This window comes from Canis aureus, chromosome 11 (assembly GCF_053574225.1).
Source record: "Canis aureus isolate CA01 chromosome 11, VMU_Caureus_v.1.0, whole genome shotgun sequence".
Taxonomy (NCBI): Eukaryota; Metazoa; Chordata; class Mammalia; order Carnivora; family Canidae; genus Canis; species Canis aureus.
Window position 1 is genome coordinate 66,507,353 of NC_135621.1, and position 13,378 is coordinate 66,520,730.

At 38.7% G+C, this 13,378-nt stretch overlaps 1 protein-coding gene across 4 annotated transcripts in view; it reads left to right on the forward strand.

Moving 5' to 3' along the window:
* UGP2 (UDP-glucose pyrophosphorylase 2) overlaps positions 1-13,378 on the forward strand; it is a 71,942-nt gene that overhangs the window by 55,315 nt on the left and 3,249 nt on the right. For all 4 annotated transcript variants that reach the window (XM_077915622.1, XM_077915621.1, XM_077915624.1 and 1 more), the window contains exons 4-8: positions 6,354-6,539; positions 7,748-7,881; positions 9,539-9,836; positions 10,860-11,057; positions 11,529-11,771. In XM_077915622.1, the coding sequence (XP_077771748.1) occupies positions 6,354-6,539; positions 7,748-7,881; positions 9,539-9,836; positions 10,860-11,057; positions 11,529-11,771 (1,059 nt within the window). The remainder of the gene's footprint in view (positions 1-6,353; positions 6,540-7,747; positions 7,882-9,538; positions 9,837-10,859; positions 11,058-11,528; positions 11,772-13,378) is intronic.

Below are 13,378 nucleotides of genomic sequence, written 5' to 3' on the forward strand. Positions count from 1 at the left end.
TTTATTTCATACGAAATCTTTGAAAAGTAATTCAGAATTACATTTAAAATTTAAACTCAAGTTTTTAAGATACCAAGCTTGGGGAGATTTGAATTAAAAGTATAGTTGATACATCTTTGTCTGAAAATAAAATGGCTTAGTATTAAAATCACTGTGAGGCCTGACACTTCTATCACTATCCTAGAGAGGTTTTGGGATACAAGAAAAAATTTATTTAGCCTCAAAATATTCAGTCATTAAAGAATTATCTTCTTAAAGTATTCTAATAAAATGCATGTTTTTAAGTTTGTTGTGAACAAAATGACTTTTTCTGTAAATACTTTTCATGAACTTCATATTCTTTATGGTGTGTGGATGAAAGATGATTTATCTTGAATATATATGATTTTCGAGTTTTTTTTTTCTCCTGGTGAAACTTTAGGCATAAGATGACATTTGGTTTTTAATTCATCTTCACAGAAAGTGGAAAATTCCTGTTAGTGTTTTTTCTTAAAGACTCATGATCGAAAGGGAAATAAATAGCTAAAAATTAAACATGGGTCCTAAAACTCACTTTAACGCTATGCCTATTAGTATACCATGCATTTCTTTAAAGGTTAGAATTAAGTTATAATTCAGTTTACATTATTCACTTGATTTTGCTCTGTAAATCTGTATAAACATGTGTTGATTCAAAAAGGAAATTCTGTTCTTCCTAAAGATATCCTACATATTTAATTTTTATATTTACTGTCAGTTTCCCAATTTAACTGAATATTTGTAGACATTGTTGTACACAAAAACAGCTTATAAAATGTAGCATTTTTTACTCTTACAGTAATCATTTATATTAGACTGGAACAACATTCACAGTACATGAAATTTGACGTTAACCCCAAGTTACATCTAGAATGTTTACCTCAAGTTGAAACGGATTATCCAAATATTGACATTAATCCTAATGGCATGCCTTGTTTGAATTGCTGATGTTGCTAAGATGATAAGATATGGGAAGGGTTGGCATTCAGCCTTCGAGAGGGTTAAGCTAAAGCTGAATACAGATTATTTGGTCAAATTCTGAGACTGAAGTTGAACATCATTGTATCTTAGTAAAAAGCTCTCAACTATGCATTGTTGTATAAATGGGATGTTGATTACTGAAGACCAGGAAAACTAGGGTTTAGCTTATCTTTTTGTGTGTTTAGTCGAATGTCTTGTGATGTCAGTGTTAATAAAGTGAAAAAAAGATTACACTGAACAAAAAAATCCTGGCAGAGTTATATTAAAGTGAAAAACGTAATTCTCATTCCTTGGTTGATTTTTTTTTTTTTTTAATAGACCATCCAGAACTGCACATGCCGTTAGCCAATGTGTGTTGATTTCCAGTAATATTAAACAAAATGAAAAGTTTAGCTCCTTAGTTTGCATTAGCCACATTTCGAGTACTCAGCAGCCACATGTGGCCAGCACAAATAAGACATTTTCATAATTGCAGAAAGTTCTGTTGGACAGCACTAGGTCTAGTGAGTGACTGAAAAAAAGTGCCATCCTCTTGATGTTTTGACTACATAATTATGAAGAAATCTTTTTATATTTATATTTCCGTAGGTTTTCCCTTGAAATGATTAAGATAGGCTGCTTATCCCTTAGAGATACTAGGAAATTTAGAACACAGTTGTTGAATTATGACTGAAACCCAAGTCCTGCTGTTCTGCATTGTTTTCACATGTATCTGAAGAGCAGCATTTTCTTAAATTTATACTTTTAGACCTGTGGTTTTGCTTGTAGTAATCTTTTCATCCTTTAGCTTTTTAATTCAAAGTTAGGATGTACTGTTTGATAAATTCAAGTAAAAAGAATCCGTTTTCCGATTACTAAACTGAGACTTCAGAACTTGTATCCTATTCCACTTTTAATATCTGCAGATGGAACACATAACTTTTATAAGACTCAATTTGTCATAGATTTGTCAACCAGTATTCCAGTCCTTCATACCAGGTCCCCTCTTCCCAGATATGTTGCATACATACAAATAAACTTTAAATATGGACCTTTTCTTGGAAAAGCTGCATTAATTTGGAATATTCTCAAACATATAAGTTGCATTTTATTTATTTATTTATTTTTTATTTTTATTTTTTTTTATAAGTTGCATTTTAAAAGGCACACTGATTCTTGAGGACATTATGCAAAGTGAAATAAGTCATTCACAAACAGACACTGCAGAATTCCACTTGTATGAGGTCGCTAGAGAGTAGTCAGACTCAGAGGCAGAAGATTAGAAGCATGGTTGCTGGGAGCTGGGTGGAGGGGGGAATGGGGACATGTTTTTTAAAGAATATAGTTCCAGTGTTGCAAAATGAAAATTATTCTGGAGATTGGCTGCCCAACAATATGAATACACATAATACTTGAACTGTAGACTTAAAAATGGTTAGGATGCCAAATTTTATGCTACTACAATTAAAAAAAAAAAATAGTGTCTGTCACAAAGCTGGTTCTCCCAACTTGGTGGTTTTGAGAATGTCTTTTCTATTCTTTGCCCTTTCATTTTTCATACACACTTTAGGTTGACTTGTCAGCTTCCACAAACTGTTAAGATTTTGATTAGGATTGCATTGATCAGTTTGGGAAGAAATGACATCTTTACATTAGTAAGTCTTCTAGTTTATAAACATGATAGATACATCCCTAAATTTTTTTGTCTTTCAATTTTTCTCAAAAACATTTTATAAAGTATTCAGTGTAGAATGCTTGCATATCTTTTTTTAGATTTGTTCCTAGAAATTTGTTATTTTTGACAGTGTAGTAAAAGGTAACTTTTTAAACAATTGTTTCTAATTCTTTATATTTGTAGAAATGTCTCATCTTTTTAAACCATCTTTAAACGTTTCTAAGCATACAATTCGTTCGTGTTAAGTACATTCACAGAACTCTTTGGTTTTACACAATGAAAACTGTTCCCATTAAACAATTCACCATGCCTCCCTGCCCCAATCCTTGGTAATTACCCTCTACTCTCTATCTGTAGGGTCTGACTGTTCTAGGTACCAATTATAAGTTGAATCATACAAGTATTTGCATTTTTTAAGACTGATTTATTTTACTGTAACAATATTCTCAAGGTTCGTTCATGTTGTAGTATATGTCAGAATTTCTTCCCCTTTTTAAGGCTGAATAATTTTCTATTGAATGCCACATTTTGTTTTATCCATTCATCTGTTGATGGATGTTTGAGTTGCTTCACTTTTTGGCTATTGTGAATAAATGCTGCTATGAAGGTGAGTAAACAAATATCTCTTTGAGAACTTGCTTTCAGTTCTTTGAGGTATGTATCCAGAGGTGAACTTGGTAGATCCTATGGTATTCTATTTAAAACTTTTCTAGGAATCACTGTACTTTATTTTTTTTATTTTTATTTTTTATTTTTTAAAGATTTTATTTATGTATATCAGAGAGAGAAAGAGAGGCAGAGACACAGGCAGAGGGAGAAGCAGGCTCCATGCAGGGAGCCTGATGTGGGACTTGATCCCAGGACTCCAGGATCACGCTCTGGGCCAAAGACAGGTGCCAAACTGCTGAGCCACCCAAGGGTCCCCTATACTTTCTTTAATTGCACATCATTTTACATTCCCACCAGCAGAGCCCAGGGATTCTAAAAGTAGTTGTTTGGTTTTTAAAATATTGACCATGTATCTTAAGTGTTGCTATGCTCCCATTATTCTAATAATGTGTAGGGTCTTTGGACTTTCTATATATAAAACCATCTGTGAATAATGACAGTTTTGTTTCTTTTAATGGTATATAAATTGAATACTAGATGGCAGTGAAAAGTGAATGTATTATAGCTTCATGCACTAATGTGAATTATTCTTAGGTAAAACATTGAATTAAAGAAGCCAAAGTTTAGAGACAAAATTAAGTAAAATATTATCATTATGGGTACATACATAGGGGGTAAAACTAGACAGTAAGAGTCAAGGTGGTGGTTACCACTAGGGGTGGAAGAGGAATGTAGCCAGGGATCGACTCAAGGAGGCTTCTAAGTTACAGCAGTATTCTTTTATTTAGGTTATTCTTTCAACTGTATATATTTTATAAACTTATATGTGTGATGTTTCATAATGAAAATCTTTAAGGTGAAATTGGAAAATGTAGGCCTGTCTCACCATATGTAGAAGAAAAATTCTTTGTTTTTTTAAAGGTATATTAAAGGAAGCATTAAATACGTAAAAATATTTCTAAATTAATAATTTTACCTACAACGAATGCATGAACCTCAGGAGTTTCAGTTAAATTGATTTCCACACCTTGAGCCCTCTGTAAATATCAGATTCTTTTTTGGAAGTCAAAAGTAACTGCTAAATAGAAATTCTTGGCTTTTAAAAGATAATTGGAAGATAATTGGCTCGGTTCCATTTGCTAACACTTTTGAGTAAATGTAATGTGCCCGAGAAATTCTCCCAATCTAATAATAGGCTGTTTGAAGCCATTATATCACAGTGGCATTCCTTTTAGTGACTGGTTGATTTCAACAGCTCTGCTGATGAAAGGATTATAAGCTGCCATGTTATATTAGGGTGACAAGCTCCAGCTCTGTTATCTCCTCTTACTTTTCTAGTAGTGTAACATTTAAATTGGGACTTTTTCTCCCAAACAATATTACTAGTTTCTTTGACATGCTGAAGAAACAGTGTTCATGGCAATGGAGTCAAAACATCCTTCAAGGAATGCCAGCTGGGCCACGGGCACTTTGTGTGCTGGGTATCCAAGTTGTTATCATCCATGTATTGTCCTCACCTGGACCAAGTGCTGCCAGGGAAGCAACTAGTATAATCTTTGTTCTTTCCTGCCCTCCCCCCTTTTTCCCTTGGTGGTTAGCATCCCAGTATTTACGCAGCAGGCAGTGATGGCCATGGTGCCCACAAGTCTGTCACCAGCCCTTTCAAGCTTGAATGACTCCTGAAGACTGCTTAGTGGCACTTACCAGGAAGATTGGCAATCCTACCATATTAGGAAATAATTCAGAGTGAGTGATAACTAGGGGTGGTAGTCAGTGGAGAGTCTTAGAGAAGAGTGTTTATTTCTCAGCATTTACACAAAGCAGAAAGTGCATTCATTTGCAGTTAGCAATTAACAGAGTGTCTTGCAGGGTAGAGGAAATGAGTCTCAGACTAGTTTGTGTGGAAAGAACTGCTTAGAGCAAAAACTGTGTGGGCAGCAGTAGACATACATACGACATGTATGTGTGTTTGACCAATTATAAAGGGATTTTTGCCTCCACAACCTAATCGTTGGATTGTGAGCCCATCAACTCCTTTCCTAATTACAGACTTCATCCACCACCCATCCACACAGCCCCTACAGGTAGAAAAAAAAAAAAAAAAAAAAAACCTCATGGTGAGTATTGACTATATGGATGTCGTACATTGTGATGAAGGGTACATTTGATGATGTATTGCATTAAAGAAGGATAATGCAAAAAAAAAAAGTCCCATAGAAGGTTAGAGAATATACTGTGATCTTTTCAGAAGCTTTCATTCTTGCTATAAGATCTTTAGACTTGCTTGTGCTTCTGCTCTGAACAAAAGAATTTGGGCTCCCACTATGTGGCTGTTCCTGTTCTAGGAGGAAGAAGTTGCAGAGTAATGCTCTGTGCTCCCAGAAATAGACAAGGGTGCAGGGAAGAGGGGGTTCTCTCCAACCCAGGTCTTGCCTTTCCTACCCCAGCAGGGTATTTAGTAGAGTATTGAGAACACAATTTTCCAGTATGATCTTCCATTCAGTGATGCCTGACAGATTCATAAGGAATTCTATCCTTGTTACATACCTAGAAGTATGACCACAACCCCATGCCGCCTTCTTCCTCTGAAGGGCAGACTTGCTGGTGAATGGAAGAGAAAGGCAAAGAACATTTGATTTTGTGTTTTGCCTCCTTTGGGAGAAGGAATAATTTATGATCATATATGTACTTCACCAGAACTGAAGTAGATCTGTACTACACCAGAAATATTTACATATTTGATGAGTTTTGTAATACCCCATTTACTATATTGGTACAACTTGGGAATTCTAAGTTTTTAAAGGTAGTCCAAGTAACTTAGATGTTATCACCAGCCAGACTGTAATTTTTCCTCCATTGTAATGGAAGTGAACCACTAAACTACTTTGTGCTAGAAAAGTTGCCAGTAAGTAAGTACTTGATTTTGTATCGGAAGGACTTGTGACACTAAAGGAAATGCAGTTAAAACTTCCCATGGAGAAAAGCAAAGCTCTTTAAGGACACACGAAAATAATTGAGATTGATTGGATTTTAATTCTCTCATAAAGCTATTTGAATTGTGTAACTTTTTTTTTTTTTTTTTTAATTTCAGATTCAACCCTATGAAAAGATAAAGGCCAGGGGCTTACCTGATAATATATCTTCTGTGCTGAACAAGCTGGTGGTGGTGAAACTCAACGGTGGTTTGGGAACCAGCATGGGCTGCAAAGGCCCCAAAAGTCTGATCGGTGTGAGGAATGAGAATACTTTTTTGGATCTGACCGTTCAGCAAATTGAAGTGAGTGACATTCAGCCTTTTCCATGAACCACTAAAATCAGTTTTAGGTCATTAGAAATATTACCGTATAAAATAACAGATGTGGATTTGAGCTAGTCAAGAAGCTTGCTATCCTTAGTTTCTTTATTAGTATATAAAAAGGTTTGGTGTTCCCAAGGGCAGATCTTTAAGGTGAGTACAATAAAAGCTTTTGATCTTTAAATAGCATTTGTGGTTGTTGAAATCTCTGGATCTTTTTGGATTCTCCTTTGATCTCCCTCTCCTCTCCTGCCTTTCTTTCTAGTGGCGCAGCCTTCATCATAGCTGGGGTGATCTGGCTTTATTAACTCCTTCTGGGAGGGGGGCGGAGAATTTCCGTATCTGGTTGGCGGCCACGGATGCTAAGAACCGTCCTTGATTGCTCTCTTAGGGATAGTCATTAGTCGTGGACCACAAGTTCGCCAGGGCCAGTCTTGTTCATCTCTTTATTTCTAGTGTCCAGTACGGTGCTGGCTAACCACACCAGTAACACTAGCAGCAGCAGCAGCGACTGACATTTATCTAGCATGCACTGCACACTGAGTATTATTCTGAGCTTTTTTCATGAACTGAGTCATTTGTTCCTTTCAACAACTCTGTAAGATAAGTACTCTTTTACTGTCATCCCCATTTTACAGGTGAGGAAATCAAGGCACAGCGAGAGGTTGATTTACTTGCCCAAGATTCCCTGTGTAAACACAGGATTGTCTGACTTCTGAGAACCTGTTTTCTTCACAGTTCTTGGCATTAATCCCGAGACTAGGAAATCAGGTCTTTGTAACATCTGTACTTTCATCCCCACTGTGCTCTGGGCACAGGGTAAATGCTTAGTCAGCATCTGCCTGTCCAGGAAGGCCACAAGGCCCTGGCGGGCGCTCCAGAGTCAGACTGTGTGTGGAGGCCGGGGGGCTGGCGGGTGGGGGGGTTCTTGGCTCTGCTGTTGACCTGCCGCCGCTCTGGGCCTTAGTTTAGCCATCTGTATATGCAGACAATAGTTTCTGTCTCATAGGGTTGTGATTTAATGACTAAGTACATGGTAAACTGCTTAACAGTGTCTGGCTTATGCTAAATATTTATATTTGGCTACAGGTGATGGTTTTGGATACTTTGTGATGAACTATTACCAGTTTTATAATTTTAAGTGAAAGAAAAGTAGGTCTGGGTAATCTGATTGTTATTTTCCTCCCTAGCATTTGAACAAAACCTACAATACAGATGTTCCTCTTGTTCTAATGAACTCTTTTAACACGGATGAAGATACAAAAAAAATACTACAGAAGTACAATCATTGTCGTGTGAAAATCTACACTTTTAATCAAAGCAGGTACAATAAGTAAAAAAAAAAAAAAAAAAGTCTGGAGGGTGTTCCTCCTGGGAAACAAAGACTTCTTTGTCTTGTTTTAAACAGAGTAGCCTCAAGATGTGCATGTACCAAAACCTCAGGTTTGCAAATGTTCAGTGTCTTTCAAGGCTGCACACTTGTTCATTGATGGGTGATTGTTATATTCACTCTGTGATTCTGTAACTTCCACCTCCTAAGGGAGAGTCTGCTTGTTCCACGTCCAGAATACTTAAGGATGGCCTAGGTCTCTGCTCTTTGGGGGCATATTTGGGCTCCGCGTGGGTCTATGAAAATTTTTATATGTTCTACAGTATTGATAACCTTCTTTCATATGGGAAGAAGTTTATTCAACATCCTGAATAGGCTTGGGGGAAATTTAATAAATCCTGGAAAAAAATCTTCTACTTTGAGGAAAGAAAAGTAAGTACAGGCATACTTTGTTTGATTGCACTTTAGTTGCACCTTTTAGATACTGCATTTGTTTTTTACAAGTGGAAGATTTGTGGCAACCCTGCAGTGAGCAAGTAAGTCTACTGGTATTGGTGCCACTTTTCCAATAGCATTTGCTCACTTTGTGTCTGTGTCACACATTTTGGTATTCTCACAATATTTCAAACTTGTCCTTTATTATTGTATTTGTTATGGGGATCTGTGATCAGTGATTATGATTTGCTGGAAGCCCAGATGGTTAGCATTTTTAGCAATGAAGTACTTTTTAAAATCAAGGCATGTACATTTTTTTAGACATAACGCTACTCCACACTTGATAGACTACAGTATAGTGTAAGCAGAACTTTTAGATGCCCTGGGAAACCTAAACATTCATTCGACTCACTTTATTGCGGTGGTTGGAATAGAACCTGCACGTCTCCAGGTGGCCTGTAGAAAGGAATTCAAATGACAGATTCTGATAAAGCCCATGCACCTGGGGAAGGAAGTCTTCCATCAAAGACTGAATATGGGTCTATATGAACTTGTACAGAACAGATGTTTCTAAAAGTTATATTGTTGTTTTAAACTATTTTTTCATGGACACTTTGTAAGTTGCAGGTGCTCTGCCTCCATCTTGTGGTCCCTGGTCTGTTACGGAGCTCACTCCTCTGTTTCCCTCGCTCCCCACCTCCAGCCCTGGCACATGTTCTCGCTAGTAGTTGGGAGCAGGTGTCCCTGAGCACTGATTTGCTGTTGATTTTCTGGGAAAGAAAGAGCACCCCCCCCCCCCGAGTATATCTGTTTGTAGAAATGGGCATATTTTTCCAAATAGATCTAGAGGGAAAAGAACAATTCCATGACCAAAGAACAGACCCATGACCAAATAAGTTTGAGAAATTTACTTAATGTAGCTCTCGTCTTGTAGAGCCATAAAAATCTCTGTATATCCTAAAAATACGAGGTGTCCTCCCATCTGTATAGCGATGGAAATCTTTTTTTGCAGCAAATATAATGATCTAGGAGACTGATTGTTGGACAACACAGATAAGAGATTTTCTTAAATGGATTTGCCTCTGATTAAACTGTTGATAGACTGAAGAGGAGGGAAGTTTTATTTAACCTTAAATTCATTGTTTTACTTGAAGGTCTGGATTGCTTTACAGAATTGGTACTGAAAAAGACTTTGTTTTTGTTTTTTTTTTTAAAGGTACCCAAGGATTAATAAAGAATCTTTACTGCCTGTAGCAAAGGATGTCTCATACTCAGGGGAAAATACAGAAGCTTGGTACCCTCCAGGTCATGGTGATATTTATGCCAGTTTCTACAACTCTGGTTTGCTCGACACCCTTATAGGAGAAGGCAAAGAGTATATTTTTGTGTCAAACATAGATAATCTGGGTGCCACTGTGGATCTTTATATTCTTAATCATCTAATGAACCCACCCAATGGAAAACCCTGTGAATTTGTCATGGAAGTCACAAATAAAACACGTGCAGATGTAAAGGTAAATATTGAGAGGAAGCAGTTTGGGGATTCACATCTTCACACTGCATAGGTTCTGTAGTTCAGAATTTTTTTTTTTTATTGGAAAGTTTCAGTGGTAAAACATATTCATCCACTTAATAACATCATATAAGAGAGTGAGATAGTGTTCCGTAGAGTACCCTAAGTTCCACCTGTCATAACTGTGTAAATTGAGATTGAACAGTATTGTTGAATAATCTATATGGGTGATTTTAACTAAAAGTTCCATGTATATTTACAAGATAAGTGAAAACACTTTCAGTGTTTGCTCAAACCTTTAATATTCTTCTAGTCTGGTGCTTATGTGCATTTATTTTTCTCCTTTAGAGAAAATTTATTATTTCTGTTTCTACCTATGCATTTCTATATATATGTTTTATCACTCTAATATCTCTGCAGTTGCAAAAAAAAATTCTTTGTTTAGTGGTCATGAAATGGTACAGAAGGTTTTACTACTTGGCCCCAAGGAATAGGAGAACAGGCGGTGTGAGAATACTAACATGGTCATTCCCTAGACTGGGTTCTATGCCTCTTGCAAACGAGTGAATGTTCCTCTCCCCGCACTGCTGAGGCATCATGACTCAGAGGTCACTTCTCACCCATTTGTATCTTCCCTTTTCTTCGCTTATTGTAGAGCCAATCAGAGCAGGGTCTGAGGTAGTAGGACTAGTGGGTTAGTAATGGATGGTGGTTTGGGAACTGGAGGGAATGGCTTCCCCTAGACCTTCAAAAAGTGAGGCAGACCCTGATGTACTCTCAGGGTTTTTATTATGGACAAGAGGGCGGGCATACAGTTAGGATGACAACCTGAATATTTCCTTTGGTTCTACCATTATATGTCTATTGCTGTGTGTCCCTGATGGAATCCATGCCAAAACTTTTTATTTCTGGGGGATTTTACCAATGTCCTTTCTCTACCACTTCCATAGACTGGCAGTAGTGTGGCACGGCTGGGATTGGGAGAGATGTGGAGGTACTCAAACACTCCTCTCTGCCTTTCTAGGGTGGGACGCTCACCCAGTATGAAGGCAAGTTGAGACTCGTGGAAATCGCTCAAGTGCCAAAAGCTCATGTGGATGAGTTCAAGTCTGTATCAAAATTCAAAATATTCAACACAAACAACCTCTGGATCTCTCTTGCAGCAGTTAAGAGACTGCAGGAGCAAAATGCTATTGATATGGAAATCATTGTGAATCCCAAGGTAAGCCTGAGGTGCAGCTCTTGTCTCCCTGGTTCCTGAGATCACAGTAGGTAGGCTGTGCACAGATCCCACTACCCACTCTCTGGCCCATCTATTCACTGGTTCCTCCTTTGTGCCTCGTAAGTCACTCCAGCTCCTGGCCCTGTGTTTCAGGGTCCACACCCATCTTTTTAGTGTGCTAAGCCTTGGCACTCATTGCTCTGACACTTCAAGGCCTTTTGGCCTCAGGCATCTTGCATGAGTTTTGTGCAAAGCTTCGGTTCTATATCGTAAAATGGAAACGTTACTAAACAGGAGTTATGATGCTGAACAAAAGACCATGTACATCTAAGCACCTGGCATGCGGTAGGTACTTGCTTAAATGTCACTTGTCAGGATCCTGTCTCCTTCCCAAACATTAACTAGCCCACAAGGAACTAAGTTGTTAAAACCTCTTTCTCTTCTCCCCCGGGTCCCTTTTCTTTCTTACAGACTTTGGATGGAGGCCTGAACGTCATTCAGTTAGAAACTGCAGTAGGGGCTGCCATTAAAAGTTTTGAGAACTCGCTCGGTATTAATGTTCCTCGGAGCCGTTTTCTACCTGTCAAAACCACATCAGATCTCTTACTTGTGATGTCAAACCTCTATAGCCTTAATGCGGGATCTTTGACGATGAGTGAAAAGCGGGAATTTCCTACAGTACCCTTGGTTAAATTAGGCAGTTCTTTTACCAAGGTATGTAGTTAGAGATATGGTACACATGTGGATTTGTGGTTCTTAAATGTCTAAGTATAAAAATGACTGGAATGATATGAATTGGGGTCTAATTACAGTCTCGCCTGCTGACCTGTTACATTCCTGTGTCTTTGATTTTGATCTCTTAAAGGGAATCAACCATAGAGGATAAAGACGTAACTCACTTTTGAAATTTGGTTGCTAAAGAGTAGGAAAAAATGTTTAATTTGGGGACATTTTACTTTGTCTCTTGTAAAACCATTTACTGCTTTCAGCAGTGGGAGAATGTAAATTCTGGTTTAACAAACACTGAGCCCCTACCATGTGGTGGGCAGTGTTCTAGGTGCTGGATAGTTAGGAGTAAGTAAAATGGACTAAAATCCTTGCCTTCATGAATATTCTAGCGGGGTAAGAATGATAATAGGCAAATGTATAGTATGGCACATGGTAGAAAATGCTATGGAGAAAGAGCGGGAGTAAGGAATGTGTGGGTGGTGTGGCAGGGTACAATTTTACAGTGGGTGGCCAGAGATGGTCTCACAGAGAAATTGCGTGTACCATGCAGGCATCTGGGATGAAGAGCATTCCAGGCAGGGGGAGTGGCAAGTATAGGAGGACCTGACCCTAGCATGCGAAGTGGAATTCAGAACACTGCATCACATGAAATACTGTGAGGTTAATGGAGGGGGACCCAGTGAGCCTGTGCAGCTGGTGTGGAGTCCTGCGAGGCCCTCCTGGCATATTCTGGTCCTGGTCGAAGTTTCGTGCCACCTGGTGTGGAAGCAGGTTCTGCCTCATATGTTTGCTGGGGAAGATTCTGGGTCCTGTGGCTGCTGCAATTTCCAGGATAACATCAGGCATCTTAGGACTCTCCCTGTTTTGGAGCTGAGCTGGGAGAGGGTACCACCAGCCATTTTTCTACCTCATCTCACCCCTCCCTTCGCTTCCTAGCCTCCACAGTACCCTGCAGGACATCAGGACTTTAGCTGCCCTATTTTGAGAACAGGGGCTGAGTGGACGCTGGCAAGTTGCTCTGGGAAAGAATGTGTTAGAGACTTTACAGAGCATAATATGGCAGGTGCAGAGTAAGCAAGGGAGACATGGAGGGGTCGGAGAGGGGAACAGTCCCAATGTGTAGAACCTTGCAACTGGAGATTGGGAATGTGGGTGGCTTTTCCCCCCTCTGGTGGATGAGAAACCATCAGAGTTGTGAGCTAAGGGGTGAAGTTACCGATCTGGCGAGCGAGGGTTGAATCAGAGCGGAATCCTGACAAGAGGAAATGGTGGCTTTGACCACGGTGATGGCAGTGGAAATACCGAAAAAATGATCTTGAAATATTGTGAAAGTTATACCTACAGGATTTGCTGTTGGACTAGATGGGAGTGTAAGAGAAGGATGATTCCAGGGCTTTTAGCCTATGCAACTGCTGAAAGCATGGAATCTCCTGCCATTTATGGAGATGGGGGAAGTAGGTTTAGGTCTAAAGGGGAGCAGGATGGGGAGTTAAGTTTTAGAGATACTGTATTGGTTAGAACTTCAAATTTATTTTCTTTCTAGATCAGAGGAGAGGTGTGGAAGAGACAGGTAAATTTGAGAGTCCTCTGTG